Genomic DNA, 19,987 nt, shown 5'->3' with positions numbered 1-19,987 from the left:
ACACAGCCTCCATGTCTTCCAGCGTTCAGGATTAGCGAGGTTGCTGTGAACCGTCACTTCCGACTGCTGGAGCGCTAGTTCGTCGATGTGTCAGCGGCGACCTCTGATTGGACAGACTAGTTCGTCGGTGTGTCAGCGGCGACCTCTGATTGGACAAACTAGTTCGTCGGTGTGTCAGCGGCGACCTCTGATTGGACAAACTAGTTCGTCGGTGTGTCAGCGGCGACCTCTGATTGGACAAACTAGTTCGTCGGTGTGTCAGCGGCGACCTCTGATTGGACAAACTAAGGCTGAATTGAGTGCACTACTTTAATTTGACAGACAAATTGAATGGATTAAAACGTTACATTTTTAGTTGTCTCAATTCTTTGGCAAAATGTATTTGAACTGAACTGAATAAAGTTATAAGCATAATCTGAATTATTTTTATTGGGTAGTATATTTGCACATACAGGAAATTGACTTGGTGAGGTTGGTGCATAGGACATCAAAAACAATATATGAGAAAAAATAGTTTAATAGGACAATGGCAAAAGGGGCAATAGAACCATAATTATGTAGGCTGTAAATTAGAGTAATGTAAAACAAATATAAATTACACTGTCAGGGGGCATGACACGAGGACAAAATACCTGGATGCATTGCGTTGCAACAACATCTATTTAACAGTGATTATGATGTCACAAACCGACATTATGATATCACCTTTCTCTCAAATTAAAAAACCTTAATTGTCACAAAAACTATCAGTGACATATTGGCTGCAACAGTCTACACACCAACTTTTACCCTCAGTATCTATATCTTTTGATGATACAGCTAAATTAATAGGAATAATATGTTCCAGGACAACTTGACTCATTGAATCGTTCTGGTAAGTACTGATTTGAAGAAAACTGATGTGAGGATGTATGAAATCAGAGTACGTGAGGATGTGCAGAGTATGAAATTACTTTTGTGAAATGAAGTCAGTCAGAGTAGCTTTGTAGATTGAGAGATCAGAGAGGGTCTACATTTAACATGTAACTTGTAATATGACTATGATGTGCCTATTTATACATTTATATATTTTTACAATATTATTATAGTATTATAACGCCACTGACCTCATGTCTTTTAGCTTGCTTTTATAATTGTTTTTATTTTCTTAAGATTGTTGTCTTTATTTGCACTTGACACCACGGACCTCATTGTCTCTTAGCTTGTTTTATAGCATTTTCGCTTTTTAATTGTCTAGTGTGTAATATTTGTGATTATGTGAATATGTTTTCTGTTTTTGCACCTTCAGAAGAACCACTACAATTTAATTGTATAGGCAACTGTACAAGGACAATAAAGTCTATTCTATTCTATTCTATTCTATGTACCAGAAGATATAATGGCATCGGACAGTGAGGATGAAGAGGAGCAAAGCCAGGGGAGCAATGCCTCATTTCCAATTGTGGTGATGGACAGTGAGGGTAACACTGTGGTGCTGGACAACGACTCAGTTCACTACATTGATGACATTGTCTTTGAGGAGGAGGAGGAGGAAGAGGGGGATGTAGTTCACATATCCCATGATCTCTCCTCTGGACCTGGACTTGAAGGAACCTGGAACCTTCACAATGGAACCTGGAACCTTCATGGCTCTGCACATGTTCCTTCTGGCAGCAACCCTGTGGGAGACATGTCCTGCCCTGGAGGAACCCACAACCCTCAGGGAGACAGAGCCCATGTTGAGGTGGAGCAGCCATCTAGGCTGTGCAGCTGCCTTATATACATGCCGAACGCAGCGAACCGAGATCAACGGCCAAGAGTTTCTTTCCAAGAACTCTTCCGGATCACCGGGTTGGAGCGCGGCATGACCTCATCTCCCGTCTTGAGGCTGCATCCCGAGGCCTTGCATGACACCGATGGCCCCAGCGTACCAGGTGACCTGGAGAGAATCGCTATCTTCTCCACGAACCCTCTCCACTGGAGTACCCCAGGGTTCTGTCCTAGGGCCCCTACTTTTCTCCCTCTACACCAAGTCTCTTGGCTCGGTAATCTCTTCACATGGGCTCTCCTACCACAGCTACGCAGACGACACTCAACTCTTCCTGTCCTTCCCCCCGTCTGATGTACACGTGGCAACCCGTATCTCAGCATGTCTCGCTGACATTTCAACTTGGATGGCTGACCACCATCTCAAGCTCAATCTTAACAAGACCGAGCTCCTCTTCATCCCCGGGAAAGCCTGCCCTCTCCAAGACTTCTCCATCACAGTGGAGAGCTCTACTGTAACCCCCTCCCTGACAGCCAAGAACCTTGGAGTGATCCTGGATAACCGACTATCCTGTGCGGAGAACATTGCAGCAACGGCTCGCTCCTGCAGATTCTTCCTCTACAACATCAGAAGGATACAACCATTCCTTACCAGAGAGGCAGCGCAACTCTTGACCCAGGCACTGGTCATCTCCCGCCTGGATTACTGCAATGTACTCCTGGCTGGGCTCCCCGCTTCAGCCATTAGACCTCTGCAGCTCATCCAGAATGCTGCTGCCCGGCTGGTATTCAACCTCCCCAAATACTCGCATGTCATCCCTCTCCTTCGCACCCTGCACTGGCTCCCGATAGCAGCTCGCATCAGATTCAAGACCCTGGTGCTTGCATACCAGGCAGCTAAAGGGACAGCCCCTGCCTACCTGAAGGAAATGGTAACCCCCCAAACCCCTGCCCGCTCACTCCGCTCCTCCACCTCGGCTGGCCGACTGGCCCCACCTCCTCTACACAGCAGTCGGCTGCCCGATCACGTCTCTTCACAACACTGGCTCCCCGCTGGTGGAATGAGCTCCCCACGGCTGTCAGAACGGCAGAGTCACTACCCATCTTCCGTCGTAGACTGAAGACCCATCTCTTCAGGTTACATCTTAACTGCTCCTCCTGAGATCTTCTGACCCTCACCACTACGTCTCCTAAAGACACCCGCTTTCCCCTCTGCTGTGTCCCTAAGAACTTCTATTGCCCCCCTTGTACTGTTTCTCAGTTTCTCCAGTAAAAAATGTAAAAAAAAAAGGGTAGAAGGCGATAGGGAGAAGGTTTTTCCTTCTATCAGTGGCCCCGGGCCCGAGCTAGATTACTCTTCCTGGATTGCTGATTCACATGCTTAGTATTCAAATGTATTGATTGTAAGTCGCTTTGTAATAAGGCGTCTGCTAAATGCCAAAAATGTAAATGTAAATGTAAACGTTCAGCCCCCTCTTGACGGCTTCTTCAACCAGGATGGGTCCAGAAATGTGGGCCGCCGCCTCCACGTCTCCTCACCCACTGCAGGGCCCTCAGCCCAAGCCCAAGGTCCCCTACCTGAGGGAGCCAGAGTGGCTGACTGGGAGCACACACCTCAGGCTCCAAGGGTGTCTAGGAAAGGAAAAAGACACACTGACAGCTGCCCGTCAGAGGGAACGTCTCAGAAGAGACAAAGAAGGTCTGGGGACAATGACAGTGACAGCGATAGTGACAACTAACTCCATTAGGCTCTAGATTTCTAGTCCTGTCATGTTTGTTATGGAATTTTAATTTCAATTAAAGGCTGAATTGATTCCATCCATTTTGATGTATGATTGTATTCTTTATATTGTATTGACGAGAGATTGGATGTGAAATACAGGAGCCGATAATAGGCTACTCATTATGTAACTGGCAGGGCTGGACTATTCATAACAATAAGTGACTCCAAATCAAGTGGTGCTTCTTGTATCTCAAACCATTTTATACCTGACTCAGTTGAGTTTTACTAGGACAAATTGTAAGCAGAGTGTACAGTATGGTATTTTTCTGTCTTTGTGCTTTTTCCGTGGGGAGCATTTATTACAGTGCTTCATGAAGAATTTGGAATATTCTACGACAAGGTACATCCAGTGAAAAAAAACCTCTGAAACCCAAATTCACATTCTACCTAGATGCAACTAATTGACCGCTTGACATCGACTGGAGAGTGAAAGAGAGGTGCTGGAGCGGGAGATGAGGGCCAATGAGAGAGACGGGGGGGGGAGACTGGACAGGGAAATGGCCTCCATGGGCAGAGACAGGGCCTCGCTGGAGAGGGAGAAGGCGGTGATGGATAGAAAGAGGGCACTGGGGGCGCTTAGGTGGTGTAGCGGGTTAAGCGTCGACCATGTAACCGCAGGTCCCCGGTTCGAATCCGAGTACATATCCTGCATGTCACCCCTCCTCTCTCTCTCACCCATCCTTCCTGTCTAATTCTCCACTGTATCTATCAATAAAAATTGAAAATATGAGTGGGACTGCCCCACTCAGAAAAAATAACTTAAAAAAAAGAAAGAAAGAGGGCACTGATCGAGGACAAGGCAGCAGTGAGCAGGGATAGGTGTCTTGCAAATGGTCTTAAAAGACAGGGATGGGAAACGGAACAGAGGGAAGGAGAGGGGGACAGAAGAAGGACAGACTGAATTATTGGATAGGAGGGAGAGAAGATTCCTCAGCCTTTTTGAGAAGCTCATTGACACTTTGTGAAAAGAACTGGCTAGACATGTTGTGTGTTTATACATGGCTATGTATACTCAATTGGAAAATAATTGAATAATATTTATATGAGAATGTATAAAAATGTTAGCAATGCTTCAGTTTGTTATTTTCTCACCCTCTGGAGAATATTCAATTGGTATTTATTATTTTTGTCCGTCTACTAAGTGATATGCCTATTTCTATGCACAGTGGTAACTTCTTCAAGTGTTGTATGCTAGGCAGATATGTTCGCCAGCTATGATTACCAAGACTATACTAGTCTACTCAAACCTCCTGAAAACATTGTTGCCATTTTCATGATCTGCCCATTTCAACTTTGTGTTCATCAGTTCTCAATGAAAACGTTAAGCCACTCCTGTGTTGGAGAGGTCATCAAAACAACTTTATTCAATTGTGGTATTTCCATACAAAGCACATAATAGCAAGCTATTATTATTATTATTAACCCCTTCCACACCCAACATAGTGCTGCTCTCATCCATAAATATCATAACTTCTTTTTTTAAATTTAATTTTATTGACAGATACAGTAGAGATTTAGACAGGAAGGATGGGTGAGAGAGAGAGAGGAGGGATGACATGCAGGATATGTCCCCGGCCGGAATCGAACCGGGGACCCTGCGGTTACATGATGGTCAACGCTTAACCCGCTATGCCACCTAAGCGCCCCAACTTCTAACCTGATTCCGCATGGGAAAAACCCTCAAGCACCTTCATCTATGCAAGTAGTATGTTGTACTACTAAGTCATTAGCTTTAGTCACAAGAGAAAACAAATGCTATTCAATGAAAGTATTTTATTAGATGATTAATTGTATTTGCGAAATACAGTGTAATACAACATCTTAAAGTGCATTTCAAAACAACTCATTGCAATTAAACAGCTTAAATGAATTGGCATATGTAGCTTGCCTACCCATCATTTCAAAACCTATTACAGTAGATGAGTGTTCAGTGTTGACTTTGATTTGAGTTTAAGGACACAATGGAAAAAAGCTGGTAAACTACAACATTTTCATTTTCACAAACAAAAGAATAAAGTTTAAAATAATTCCCTTCGTAACCCCCCCCCCTCCTAATAAATGTACAAACATGGTTAGATTAAAAAGCAGTAAGTAGTGCAGTGCTACATGAACACATTATTCCCGTCAACAGTTCAAGACAAAATGTCATTTGTTAAATTATGCCTATTCTTAAAACAAAACATTTTCTTATATTCTGTTTAATATACAGAAATATCACTCTGCTTTTTTGTTGCAAGCAATTTCCCTGCAAGAATGACCTCTAATCTGCTACTCACAGCATCTACAATAAAATCTACCTGAGAAAACTAGCTACCTAGCTAGCTACATGATAACACAACAAACCCTGAATTAATTCCCAGCCAGATCCTACACCTGTTAGTATTACATGACAAATGTGATATGTGCAAATGTGTCCAAAACAGACACATAATTGCTTGTGTGTAGATTCCCAAAAATCAAGTATTTGTCAAGCATCAGTCACCTAATAGAAGAGCAGAAATTAAGAATATAAATGGGGGTTTTCATTCACAATTTTCAACATTTCAACATTTTGAAATGAAGTGCATCAACTCCTCTTTAGGAAAGTGAAACAGCTGCTACAACAGGTTAGTGCACTTGTTGACTATAACGATACGTAATTATCTTAATCTTAACACAACAGCATCTAGTGGTGACGATGAACATGCGTATGACCTACAAACTAGTGCAAAGGGGATCAGAAACGTTTTAAAAGCAAGGCCTCACAAGAGCAACAGCGCTAAAAATACGATGAACAACCAAGAAATCAGTTATTTTGAACCAGAGGCTACAGCTTTGGTACTGTAACTAATCACCTAACCTGATCTCCAAACCATCTTCTGCATATTACCAGTTACTCTGCTACCAGAAGATCTCAGTGTCTCAGCTAACAGGGAGCAAAACCAACAACTCGTGAGCTTAGAATTATAAGGTTCTATCTCCGTTTAGGGCAGTTCAGAGATATTGAGCGTCAAAGTTTTTACATTCCATTACGTTTTGTGAGATGGAACCTTTGTATTTTATTAATTACTAAGAAAAAAAATCCAACATTTTAAAAATAACACCACACAGGCATTAATAAACACCTAATGGATCAGATTATGTAAAAAACCTCAATTTTGACAAAAATGGAGATAGAACCTTATAATTCTAACGTCACGAACTCAACCATGGAGAATGTTGATTCCTCACTAGGACCACTAGGACGGGACGTTTCCCCCCTAGACTAGTAGGTGGCGCAGAAGTGCTTGGCGAAGACCACGGGGTGGTGCTTCTGGAACTCTTTGACCAGCCGCCGCCTTTCCTTGCCAGACAGGGCGACGCTGAGCGAGATGTCCCGGATCAGCTGCGTCAGGCTCTCCAGGGTGGCTGCCTCGCGCTGGTCCTCATACTGCTGCGGCGTCACCTGCTGGCAGAAGGCGAACACTGCAACGCAGGGGGGGGCGGGGGGGAGAGAGTTGACAGAAAGACAGGTGGTGTATTTATTGTATTCGTTTTGTGAATAATGTATTTTTTCGATACTGTTATGTTGTACGGCTAAGATGATTAGTCCTGGTTTGCTTTGATTCTGTAAAATTCTGTGGTGAATGTAGTAAAACGTTGACTTACTTGCAATGGAGTCTGGATCTCGTCCTTGCTGCAGGGTCTGCAGAGTCCTCCGCACAGCTTCAATCAGTGATACGGGGGTCTGTTGTTTTCAGGGGGGAAGAGGGCAACGAGAACAATCGTCCGCAGAGTGAATCACATAAATCAAACCGTGAATGGTGCTACTTGGTACCCCTCGAGAATGTCAGAAATAGATCCGACTCTTTGAGGTCAACCAATCAGCTTGAAACAGAACAAATACGGAACAAGATCACAAGAGGCGTGTTATTAAAGGGATATGTCTTAGCATTGTGAGAACCTGGTGGGTCAGGTTGAGACACAGTACGTTACCTTGAAGAGCTGTGTATGGTTGTCTATCAGAAACAGCACCAGGCCCTCACTCTGGGCACGCGTCAGCTCTTTGTTCTGCACCACTGCCTTCTGAAACACCCGGCTGACCAAGGTCCTGTTGTCCGTCTTTAAGAGGAGAAGTTGCAGGCTGGTTATTAACAAGGTAACCCAGCCGGTACATAACCAATTCACACACGGGTCATGCCAAGATTATGGATAGCTTCTTCTGTGCCAGTGAAAGTGTGATACACTACAAAGCGTATACAAAAGGACCAATGGTGTCCGTTGTGGTGCCGGTCCCCCCGGGGGTGGGGGGGGTCGTACCTGTACGTGCAGGCGGAAGGCGTCTGGCTGGGCGGCCGTGGCCATGAAGGCCAGGAGTCTGCGCAGCTCGTCTCTCCCGCTGGGCTCCAGCAGACGCAGACACAGCTGAGAGGCCCGCGTGGCCTCCTCCATCTTCCCACAGTCTTACAACCGGAGAGAGACACAGAGAGACGATGTACAAGCAGCACTCGAGTTGAGGGGGGATGAAATAAAAACGGTCAAAATCATCCCCCTTCTGAAACTGCCATCCCCCCCTTTCCATCCCTTATGTCATTTTATCAATGAACGTGGTATTACTGCTATTTCAACATTTTGTTTCGCGCATATTGAGTCAAATACTGTGGGCGAGGGAGTACGCACACATGCAATGACATTTTTACCACCAAGTCACTGACACAGAAGTCACTGACGCTGTGGTGGGGACGCTAAAATTGTCCCCATATGATCAAATTCACCATCCCTCCTGATTTTCTTGAGTACTGTGTCCAAGGCATGCAAGATCGCCTTCATAAGAACTTTCAACGTCATAAAAACCATGCACCACTGTTCATTGTCTCAACCCCCCCCCCCCCCCCGCCCCCCTCAGTACCACCAAGTCAGCCAACGAGCCACCAGCTCTCACCCAGCAGTTCCAGAATGCCCGTGTGGATGTCCAGGTAGCGTCCAGTGAGCAGAGGCGCCCTCTCCTGGCCACTGTAGTACTTGACGATGGTGTCGAACAGCAGTCTCTTCTGGGCGGCCAGCCTCTCAGCGCCGGTCTTTTCAGCTCCGCCCCCCTGCCGGCCGAGCTGCTCCCCGGCCACCACGATCAGCTGGTCAGGGAAGTGCTCCAGACAGTCGGCCGCGGCTGCCAACCACGGGTCCAGCCTACGGCAAGAGAGGGGGGACATAGAGAGAATAGCAGGTTACAAGTTAACAGTTAACATCTTAGCTGTTCAATTCAATTATACTTTATTTATCCCCGCGTGGGGAAATTCAGTTTGCCACGCCACTCTCTAAAAACAACACATGACAACACAACATAAAGGACAGACAACAATACTGGGCCAGCCATGTATAGTATTAAAAACAGTAAGATCATGATAAAAAATGGGTAAAATAATGGCTATAGCTATGATATTAAAATACTAAAAAGTAATGATGATGATTAAAATAAATAAATAAATACAGATTCAATTCAATACAAATTCAGGAGCCTTGACCCAGACTACTACTTAATTGCTGTTAAACAGTCTTAGAGCAGCCAGGATAAATGATCTTTTGTAGCGCTTTATTTTAGGACCAAACGACTGTTTGTCCCAATGGTCGTTTAGACATGACTGCTTCGGTTGGTGATGTGACGTGGTTAAATCGATTAAATCTTGGTTGATTCATGATTAAACCATAACCTAAGTTCTGATAGGGTCACGCGTCTCTCAAACGTTTTTCTTTTCTGCATTGATATGTCAGCTAGTCAGCTGAAGAGGCATCCAAAGCCATGTCAAGGCCTGTAGTACTAAATGATGGACTGAATTATATAGCGCCTTATTCCAAAACGCTTTACAATGGCCTCTCATTCACCCATTCACACACCAATGGCGGCGAGCGACTATGCAAGGCGCCGGCCCGCTCATTGGGAGCAATTTGGGGTTCAGTGTCTTGCCCGAGGACACTTCGACATGTGGCCAGCCGGGGTTCGAACCGCCGATCTGCCGACCTCACGATCATTAGACGCCGGCTCTACCTCCTGTGCCACAGCCGCCCCCAGACACACTAGTACTGGAGGTACTGGTACTGTCGGTACTGACTCGGGGAGGTTGAGGCTCCGGGGCAGCTCTCGCTCCAGGCAGGTGTTGGAGATGACCAGGTCCTGTAGGCTGGACGAGGGCCCGCCGGGCTGAGGCTGGGCCCGGGGGCCCGGGGACGCCAGGATGCAGTCCAGGACAGGCAGCTCCATCATCTGCAGCAGCTGGAGCAGAGTCTGCTGCCTCCACACCCCCTCAACCACTAAGGAGAGAGGGGGGGGGGAGGGGTGGCAGAAGATCAGTCATAGAGGGTTGGCTGAAGCACATACAGCTCTGCAACCATCGGAGCCCCGTGTTTTATCTATGCTGACATGTCGTGAGCTTAGAATTATAAGGTTCTATCTCCCTTTAGGGTAGTTCAGAGATATTGAGCGTCAAAGTTTTTACATTCCATTATGTTCTGTGAGATGGAACCTTTGTATTTTATGAATTACTAACTAAAAAAATTCAACAAAAAATCTACATTTTAAAAATAACACCACACAGGCATTAATACACACCTAATGGATCAGATTATGTAAAAAAAAACTAAATTTTGACAAAAATGGAGATAGAACCTTATAATTCTAACATCACGATGTGTGACAACAGGGTTGGCATCTCAACCAGCTCACCTGACTTGGAGAGGAAGCTGGTGGTGGAGGCTGATGTCAGGGCTGAGGGCAGAGTGGGTTGCAGGTTGATGGTCTTCAGCAGCCTCTCCACCCTTCTGTCTGAGGGTCCCACCGCCAAGGGGTTAGAGATGGTCCTCAGCTCATTCAGTCTGGGGGAAAGGAGAATCATAATAATCATCATCATCATGGATGAGAAGAAGTGTTGTGAAGCAAGTGTGTGTGTGTGTGTGTGTGTGTGTGTGTGTGTGTGTTAGGGATGGACGGTTTTTCGGTTAAACCGAAAACCGGGGTTTATAAAAATAGAAACGGTTTTTTATCAAAACCGTCTGAAACCGTTTTTTTTTTTTTTTTTTTTTTTTTTTTTTTTTTGGAAGAATAAAATAGAATAAGAATAAAACTGGAACATGTCACATGTTTGTCGTGTGTGAAAATAACAATGATACAGTCTGAATCTGCCGCGCAATGAGTGAGAGGTTTGGTCAGTTGTGAAGAATAACTGAGGATTAATATCTAATTGGGATTATATTTAAGGGTAACGAATCACTCTATGGGAAAGATAGTTGCCTTCAGTTATTGGTAGATAGGAAAGGTTTTTTACAATTACTCGCTTACATTTAATAAGATCATTTTCGCTGCTCTCTGTAAAGCGCATTGGGTCACTTTTGTGAGAAATGCGCTATAGAAATAAAATGTGATTTGATTTGATATCAATCAATCAATCAAACTTTATTTATGTTCTATAGCACAAATCATGCATTGAATGTAACTCCAAGTGCAGTATTTACTAAACCACAATATAATAAAACAAGAGCTATACGGATCAAGAGTGTTTGTGCACAGCGCCACTGTGTGTGAAGGCGCTACTGAAAGTGATGACAGAACGCATGTCTAAGAAGATACGCGGTCACTTAGTGACGCAAAGGTAGTTCTGTATTTATCTCTATCTGTATTAGTACATTTATTTTGAAAGCTCTATTTTGACAGCTCTACCATGGGCACTTTTATTTTGATGGGGCATTCTTTGTTGATTGACTTACGACAGTTCAGGACGAGTCAGTCTCGCGGCATGTGGTTTTTATGAAAAGCTTTAAGTATGTTCACTGCATAATTCTAAGTCTAATATTTCAGTGATTATTGAGCAGTATTCAAATATTTAAATACATTGAGCAGCAGCTGAAACTTTGTCTAAGAACCAAGATATTGAGAAAGCAGTTCATTCAATGAAGACGCTGTTCCAAGAGATGATCTTCCGTGCAGGCGTGCACCCTGGATCAGCGGAGCTGGTGTGTTAAGTGTTCATGTGTTTTCATGTATGGTGTAGCTTACAAAAGTCTGCCTTTCCACTTATATTTGTGAAACTAAGTAGCCTAAATGTGTTGCGACTGTGCTTACGGTGTTTTAATGGTGTTCAACATGAGTGTATTGTAGCAGTAGGGCTCAATTATTTGAAATTGGCGCTCTTTAAAAAAAAAAAAAATTTGCACTTTTTTTTTTTTTTTTTACTGTATTTTTCGGTTAACCGGAAAACCGCGGTTTTACTCTCTGACGGTTTTTCGGTTTCAATAATTGGAAACCGTCCATCCCTAGTGTGTGTGTGTGTGTGTGTGTGTGTGTGTGTGTGTGTGTATGAGTTTCAAGATACACTAGAGATCAGCAGAAACTGTGCATCTGGAAACACAGTCTGGCTGTGTGCGTGGATCACAGATGTTCTTTGTTGTGGATCATGATCATTTACATTTTTCACTAAATAAAAATGTGATGCTTCTCTTTTTCAATAGATGGTAATGACAAAATGTCAGTGACACAGAACTGAATTGATTATAGCACAGGCTCACCTTTGAGTTGTTGTTGTTGTTATGTCAGGAACCAAAGCCTAAGAATTTGACTCTCACTTGTGTAGATGTGACGAAACAATAAACTTGAAACTCATACAGTGGCGGACTCAGGCTGTTTGAAGGGCAGGGGGGGAGAAAAGAAAAAAAGGGCATCTACTGCACAACATGGGACCCCATCAGTGCACATGGTCAAGTTTAGACCATTGGAAGGGCAGCCAATAGGGCACATCCTCTAATTTTGCCACTCAAAAGGGCCCTTTAGTGCGACGTTTTTCAACTGTGGGGGCACATGGTCAAGTTTAGACCATTGGAGGGGCACCAATAGGGCACGTCCTCTAATTTTCGCCACTCAAAATGGCATTTTTGCCCCTCAAAGGGGCACTTAAGAGAGACGTTTTTCAACCGTGGGGGCACCAGGAGGGGCGGTCGCCCCCCCCCCCCCCGAGTCCGCCAGTGAACTCATACATACCTGGAGCCTTTCCTCCTCTTCCTCCCCTGGTCCTCGGCGGCCAGGCTCTCTGTGTCACTGTCGCCGGCCTTCTTGGCGGAGCCGCCTGGCAGCGCGTCGCAGTCCAGGAAGCGGAACAGGCTGCCGTCCGCGTCCTCGAAGGCCACCTCTCTGTCGCGACGGAAGAGTTTGGTGCCGACGGGCTCGAACACCTTGGCCTCCATGAGCGCCTGGCAGAGACGGGCGGCCTTCAGGCGGGACACCTCGCTGGCGCAGAAGAGGACGTTCTGCATGAGGTGGCTCAGCACCGCGTCCACCGCGTCGGAGCCGGTGAAGCAGTCGGCGTGGACGCGCAGGTGTCTGCGCCGGCGCCGCACGTCCACCTGCGTCTGCAGCGCCTGGATGATGTCGCGCCAGAGCTGCGTGGCGCGGAAGGGCCCTGAGAATCCTTCGAGGGGGGGGGAAGAGTGACATATGTACACACCGCGCACGCACGCACGCACACACACACAGTTTGTGTTTATTTTTTGACTGTCGACAATATTCATCGCTGTGGTCTCTCAAGACTCAGGCCAGTGTAGTAGCAAAACAAGCAAAACAAAACAAAAATGTCCTCTGTAACCCCTCCCCCCCCCGTGCAATACAAGAAACTATTGTGCAATAACCAAGGGAATAAAGCAATGTTCTATAACCCTGGCCTGCAATATGTTTACATTCCATGTGTTAGGTTTTAATATACTGTATATAAGTTACTAGTTCATACGTTTATTATATGTTTATAAAAAGAACAGTTACATGCTAACTCCCCCCTGTGAATAGGCCATATAGTGTATATAAATATATAACTATACATAGGCTAATAGATACACTCCCATATTCCTACCGATCACTTATTCCCCTTTTTATATTTATATTATTATAAATAATAATACTTTCTATTTATGCCTCATTCTTGTGTTTTATTATTTTAGGACTGTGTTGATAAGCACCTAGTGCTTGCATCCTCTTCCATACAGTCCTATAGACATGCATCTGTCCAGAGGACTGCAGAGAGAGAAACACTGAGCGCAGTTTACGGCTCATCATACAAATCTGGTCATGACAGAAATATCAAATGTTCACCAGGTTGTATTTGTTCACGGAGGCTCCGCGTTTGGCTGTTCAGTCTTCTGAATCTCGGTGTCAAATCGACCGCCATCGTGTGTGAGGACGTGACGTAATCTACTCCGTCTCTTCTCGATAAGAAGAGCACTCGTTTCACTCGCCCGCTGCACCCGCGGATTTACATTCGATTTCATAGCGGGGCGGTCACCCGGGAGGCTACTGTTGCTAGGGCTGTACTCATATTTAACATCAAGGCTATGAAAGCCAAACTTAAAAGGAAGAGACAAGTCACAAGTGGACACGTTAACAGGTAAGCACATCATGGATTTTTTTTATTTATTAGAAGGCATCAACATCAAGTGCAACATCATTACAATAGTATAATTAGTAAGTGTAGCTACATCCATAACATAAAAATAAATGCAGATATAGCCTGAAAGCTATAGACCTAACAGTCTTGTCAGCAGTGCCCCAACCACGAGTAGGCTACTTTTTGTACACAGTACACAGAATGTAAAAAGATAAAAGAAACAGACTAGTATTGCCTCATATTTATGTTAAACTTGACCTAAAAACTGTTCAATGAGTGGAGAACACTTGTGATTAGTCTGCATTTGTGCTCGCAGGAAACATTTAAAGGTGACACATGCACAGATTGTCCTATCTCCTACATTGTCAACCAGCCACCCTTGGATGTGACTATAAGAGGCGAGATAGTTACCCTCTTGGCTGTGGTTTGAGCTACCAGGGTAAAGAACCTTATTTCTTGAGTATGTGTGGCTGTTGAACCTGTAAAAAGAGTGGAGACAAATATGACAGCTTCTCAAGGATCGCATGCTACCAAACCTTTTAGTGTGCTGGTGGATTTGTCGTCAGAGTATGACTGACTTTGTAAGCAGTAAGTCAAGTATTGCAAATGTATTTGGGTGGTCTTCCTTGTATTTATCTGGCATGTTTGCAGTGATGATATCTCTATGGGGCCATATTCCTTAAGAACCAAGCTTGTTATACATATAATCAACCCATGCTCCAAAAATTCTGCTAACATTAGGTGTGTCGATATCAAACTTGAAGGCAAGGTCTTTCAGGTCCCAGTTGTTGCGTACCTTCATGAGGACCATCAGTAACTGTTGACGCAGAGGAATTGCACGTATGTGGCCGTTTGTCTTTCTGTATGTCAGAGGGATATTTGTTTGTGGGCATATTGTTAGGGATCTCAAAAAAAAGAACAGAAAATAATAATAATAATAATAATAATAATAACAATAATAACTTTTATTTGTATAGTGCAGCTCAAAGTGCTCCAACAGACAGGACAGATCATTGTACTGTCCATATGTAAAACCTGTACAATACACAAAGTAGTTGGGTACTTTGCTTTCATTGACTGACTCAGAGGTTAAGTAATTATGTGGATTTTGGTTTTTCTCTAATGCGCTTTTTTGAGAGCCTCAATTTCTTTGTTGAAAGATAGATTCTGTTCAGTCTCCAACAGGGTGTTGCTTTCTTGGTCTCCACGTCTCTCCAAGAATTGGTTGTCCTTTTACAATTCTGTGAATAAAACACAAGATCGTTGTTTTAGGTATGCTTTTTGTTGTTACCGTTTATGCTCACTGACCTTCTTTTACAGGTCCCTCTACTTGACAAGCAGTAACGTGCAGTGAGGTCATTGGCTGGGTAGGCAGTGAGCTATTTAAAAAAAATCATGCGATTAACGCAGCAGCCAGACTTCAAATGGCATAGCGCATAATATAAAGGCAATCAATAGCCCTTATATCTTTTAACGCAGGCTCAAAACTCACTTCTTCAAGAAGTAGGCCTACTACCAGAATCCTTCAAGCACCTATTGTATTGTTAGTTTGCTATTCTTCTCTATGCTATTGCTATTGCTATATTGCTATACTGTATTTTTAGTTTGCTATTCTTCATTTTGCCTTAAAAAAGCAGTACACTCCTACGTTAAATGCAATTATTGTAAGTCGCTTTGAATAAAAGCGTCGGCTAAATGACTGTAATGTAATGTAGGCTAATATACTATACTATAAAGTCAATCACATAGCCCATATATACTATACTATCAAATAGCTGGTCAAAAATGTCATGTATTGTTATCTCATAACTACACATAGCGTAGCGCAACAGCCTGTATGGCATTGCCTACATTCACCTGCATCTCAACAGGATTTACAGCAGCACGCAAAACAGCTCAATGACAATATAAATTCACCTGCATCAACAACACAGGATTTACAGCATTTGAACCGGCACGCAATAGCCTACATTATCTTAACTGTTGGATATCCATGATGCTTATCTCAAGTTAGCTGGGGAAATGTAGAACCGCGGCGCGAACAGCAGAGGACTGGAATGCCGCTACGGCAAGCCAAACGCAAACTGTCAATCATGCTGTCAGAGGCAGCCTGCACGGTGCCTCAACGTCCATCAATGAAGACAATGTGAGAACAGACTACGCATGCGCAAACCTACGAAACCGTTGGTCTATCACTTCGCATAGCACAGAAGCACAAGCACAGTCTGCCTCAGCCTCTCGCCAGCAATCAGCTAGCTTTGGGAGCAAACTCTCCTGGTGCCAGGGCATGCATTATATTTTTATAACAACACATTTTACATCATTTATTTTTATTTTAACAACATTTTAACACATTAAAGTTAAGAATAATGAGTAAAATAAATAAAAACATATATATATATTTTTGAGATAAATTTTTTTTTTAAAAATATGTTTAAAAGACTGATATTCTTTTTCTTTCTTAAATGCCTGGGTGAGGCACTGCCTACCCTGCCTCACCTGACTGCACGCCACTGTTGACCAGTCATCCCCACAAACTGCAACAGCAGCAGCAGCATGTTGTGGAGATCGGAATATTCAATATCAAAATAACTCATTACAGTATCAGTCTGTGCTCCATTCACACTTATAATAATAATACATTAGACTTATATACATCTTTTCTAGACACTCAAAGACGCTTTACAAGCTGAAAAGATCAAGTAGTAACATAAAAAGAAACAAAGAAAAGAAAAGAAAAGAAAGTATAGGGGTCTAATACATTTTTTGATTACTAAATCTAAATCTAAGTGTCTTTGTAGGACAATCTACTCTGTATACTGCAATTACACCTAGATGTCGGGCGGAGAAGCGGCGAACCGAGTGTCCTCGGCATTTTTTGAAAAGTGGTCATATCATATCTATCATATCTATCCATCATATCTATCATATCATGTCTATCATATCTATACATCATATCATATTATTTTTAGATTACTAAATCTAAATGTCTTTACATTACACCTAGATTTCGGGCGGAGAAGCGACGAACAAGCAACGCCAGTCCTCTCTTGAACTTGAACTTGAACTTGAAGAAGTCCAGCAGATACAGAGGGAAACATTAGCACAAACCAACAGTGAGAAGTGACACCAAGAAAGAGAGGGGGGGAGAATAACCGCACGAAGATTTGTAATGAAAAAGTAATGAATAGGAAACACAACTCAGAGAAGTTTTGTAAAGTCAGTGCACAGCCCAAGTCCATTCACATCTGAATCATCTACAAGGTATGGCTGTACCAACGAGGCTGTGGCAAAAAAAACAAGTACCTTGAGAGACACCCTGAAAGGCATATCCACAACTGTGGACCATTGTTCTCTGCGATGATCTCTCCAGCGTTCTCCGTCATCGTCATGGCCTCTTCAGCGTTCTCAGTCGTCATGACGATGGCCTCTCCAGCGTTCTCCAACATGCTGCTCTCTGTACTTGTCTCTCCTGTGCAGCCCTCTCTCTGTGGATCTAAGCTGCATCCAAAAATGAGAGGAAAAGAGTAAGTAAAGTAAGTAAAACTTTATTTATATAGCACCCTTCTCAGCACGAATGCACTGGGTGCTTTACATATACAGTGCACATTTGAAACATCAATGATTAGACAACATAAACAGAGCAAGAACAAAGTGTTGACTACTCTTTTTTATGGCAGACATTCATGGTTTCTCGATGCGCACAGAGCTTGCACATTACAGCAAGCTGCGTACCACAGGAAAAAAAATAACAATATGTGTGCATCACATTGTGGACTCATTCACTTCAATACAGAATGACTGAGATCTACACATGACTGTATGTCTACCATTGTAATGTTCAAGAGCAATATTTGTTATACAGTATTCTGTCATACTGTTTGTTATGAGATTGTAATTATATGGCACATTTTAAAGTTGTTTGGGCCTGTTCTTTGTAATAATAAAATCATCATTGCCAAACTCAACAGGTTTTATGCAGATGCTTTTTTTTAATATACCTTTTTCTTGACCGTGACCTTTTTCGATCAGGTCTGCAAGGCTTGGCAGCTGTTCCCGTTCCTGCCGCATCCACTGGGTTGGGAAATCGATCGCTTGGTGCACCATCAACAAAGTGCTTGTTTTGGGAAAATAAATACATGTTAATGTTATAGATGTATTATATCTGGCTTGCTAGGGCTATCACTGACGCAACGTGTCGTGTTATCTAATGATGACGTCTGACGTTACGTTACACGTGCGTTAGCTTGAACGTTACCAGCAAGTGAGTGTAAGAGCTAGGGTCTCTCCTGGTCTGCCTGGCCCAACAGGTTAGCAGTGCGAGCTAGCGACAGTCCGTATACGCGTAACATTGGATAACATCCCCTATTATAACTCAATATGAACACCATATTGTTTGTCTTACCTTCGAGCACATGTAAGTGTGCCTATTGATAGTGGATATGTTGAGTTGCCAGTGTGGTCGTCCACAAAGTCCAATCCAAAGGAGACATTTGTCCTTCTTTCTCCTCGGTTTTGGGAATGGGATGAAAAAGACTCCAGGATCACGTTCTGGATATCTCGAGTCACTGTTGCAAAGACCCCAAGCACACCTTTTAACCATATTAAAACAATGTACAACTTTTTTGCTAGAGATGTCAAACGTTTCACCAGCTAGATAAATCGATGCGTTTCACCGTGACGCCATTCACAAAGAAGGGGCGCTTGTCCAACCCTCAGTACGTTAGCAACTGTTGCTACGGAAAGAAGCACTCTGGTTGGTGGTCAGCAGACCAATCAGAAGGTCAACAAAGGGTCAAATTGACTTTTGACCCTCATATTTCTTTCTTTTTTAAATAATAATAATTATTATTAACTTTCATGATCATGCTGTTTTTTGTTTAGATTTGTTGTAAGAATTTTAATTTAAGGTCAAGAATCAAACATCATTGTTATGCATTGTGTAGTGAGGATACATGATTTAATTAGGGTGTTAGGTACCAATTTTAAAGATTGCTTCTGCTGGTACAATTGATATACAGTGTTCTAGAGCATACTCTCAGAAGCACAGAGCACTTTGTTTTATGAAGATAGGACATACGGTTGCTGAGATACAACCCATTTTGTGAACCGAGACAGGGTCAAAAAGGTCTCGCACCTCTTTCATTATGTCAATGGAACACCTGTCTTCCGGAATGGCACCAAATGGACCTTTTTTATCACTATATTTTACATACTTTCCTTCATAGCTTAAGATAGGTTGGTCACACTGTAATGACATTTTCAGGGATGATAGAAACTACTATGCATGACATTTAAAATAAATAAATATGAACATATTATGCTAATTAAATGAATAATATGCAAATGTACATATTAATTTATGCAGATCTGTGGGGAAATCTTGATTAAAAAACGTTTTAACAGCTCCATATACCCCAATCACTTAAAATAAAGTGTTAACTTATTATAGTATACTATTATAGTATAAGTAACATTGCTCCCTTTGTGTTGAACATGATTTTTTAATAATATGTGATTAATTCGTAAATAATTGTGATTTAAAATCCATATTATAAAAACTATTTCTATAATAGGCGAATCAGTATTGTGACCATGCTGAGTTATGAAAAGCCCATTTTCATGTAGGCTAACTATTTATTTATTTAATAAACAATGAGTTATAATCAAAGATTATATATGATCAAAGGACAGCTAACACTCAATAGGCTTAGCCCTAAGCTGTACTATAGACATTTTTAAATATTATGACTAAACCAATGTCAAATGAAAGAAATTAGATTCCAGACATTGTATCAAATCAAATCAAATCAAGTTTTATTTGTATAGCTCATTTCTCACAAGATGTGACTCAATGCGCTTCACATAATGACAGAACACGCAAGCAGGCAAAGGTAAAAAAAACCTGTAAACCTGTAAACCTGTAAACCTGTAAACCTGTACACTGTGCAGCCAGGAAAATTCCCTTGCAGCCCTCTACTCATAGAGCGACTACTACCAGTTTGCCTACCAGCACCCAGCGGTGGCCCCCTAACCCCCCCCCCCCCCCCCCGGGGGACCCCAGCCACCCCACTCAGCGTCACTG

At 43.0% G+C, this 19,987-nt stretch overlaps 1 protein-coding gene and 1 long non-coding RNA gene across 2 annotated transcripts; both read right to left on the bottom strand.

The window, feature by feature from the left end:
* Positions 1 to 6,773: 6,773 nt before the first annotated feature.
* On the bottom strand, positions 6,774 to 13,701 carry depdc4 (DEP domain containing 4; the record flags this gene model as incomplete). Its single annotated transcript, XM_080537952.1, has 9 exons — positions 13,611 to 13,701; positions 12,510 to 12,936; positions 10,206 to 10,354; positions 9,595 to 9,793; positions 8,430 to 8,674; positions 7,808 to 7,950; positions 7,484 to 7,609; positions 7,157 to 7,235; positions 6,774 to 6,973 (listed from the first exon to the last, which is right to left on the bottom strand). Exons 1-9 carry the CDS (start codon positions 13,684 to 13,686, stop codon positions 6,774 to 6,776), a joined length of 1,644 nt encoding a protein of 547 aa, XP_080394078.1. The 5' UTR covers positions 13,687 to 13,701.
* A 1,279-nt stretch (positions 13,702 to 14,980) lies between these two features.
* LOC308163765 lies at positions 14,981 to 18,032 on the bottom strand. The gene is made up of 3 exons (XR_013937630.1): positions 17,904 to 18,032; positions 17,209 to 17,403; positions 14,981 to 15,143 (listed from the first exon to the last, which is right to left on the bottom strand). It is a non-coding gene; the product is annotated as an uncharacterized lncRNA (long non-coding RNA).
* Between the last annotated feature and the right edge of the window lie 1,955 nt (positions 18,033 to 19,987).

Source organism: Nansenia antarctica, assembly GCF_963989245.1.
Source record: "Nansenia antarctica genome assembly, chromosome: 8".
Classification (NCBI taxonomy): domain Eukaryota; kingdom Metazoa; phylum Chordata; class Actinopteri; order Argentiniformes; family Microstomatidae; genus Nansenia; species Nansenia antarctica.
The sequence above is the reverse complement of the archived record's forward strand: the minus strand, read 5'-3'. Positions and strand labels throughout refer to the sequence as shown.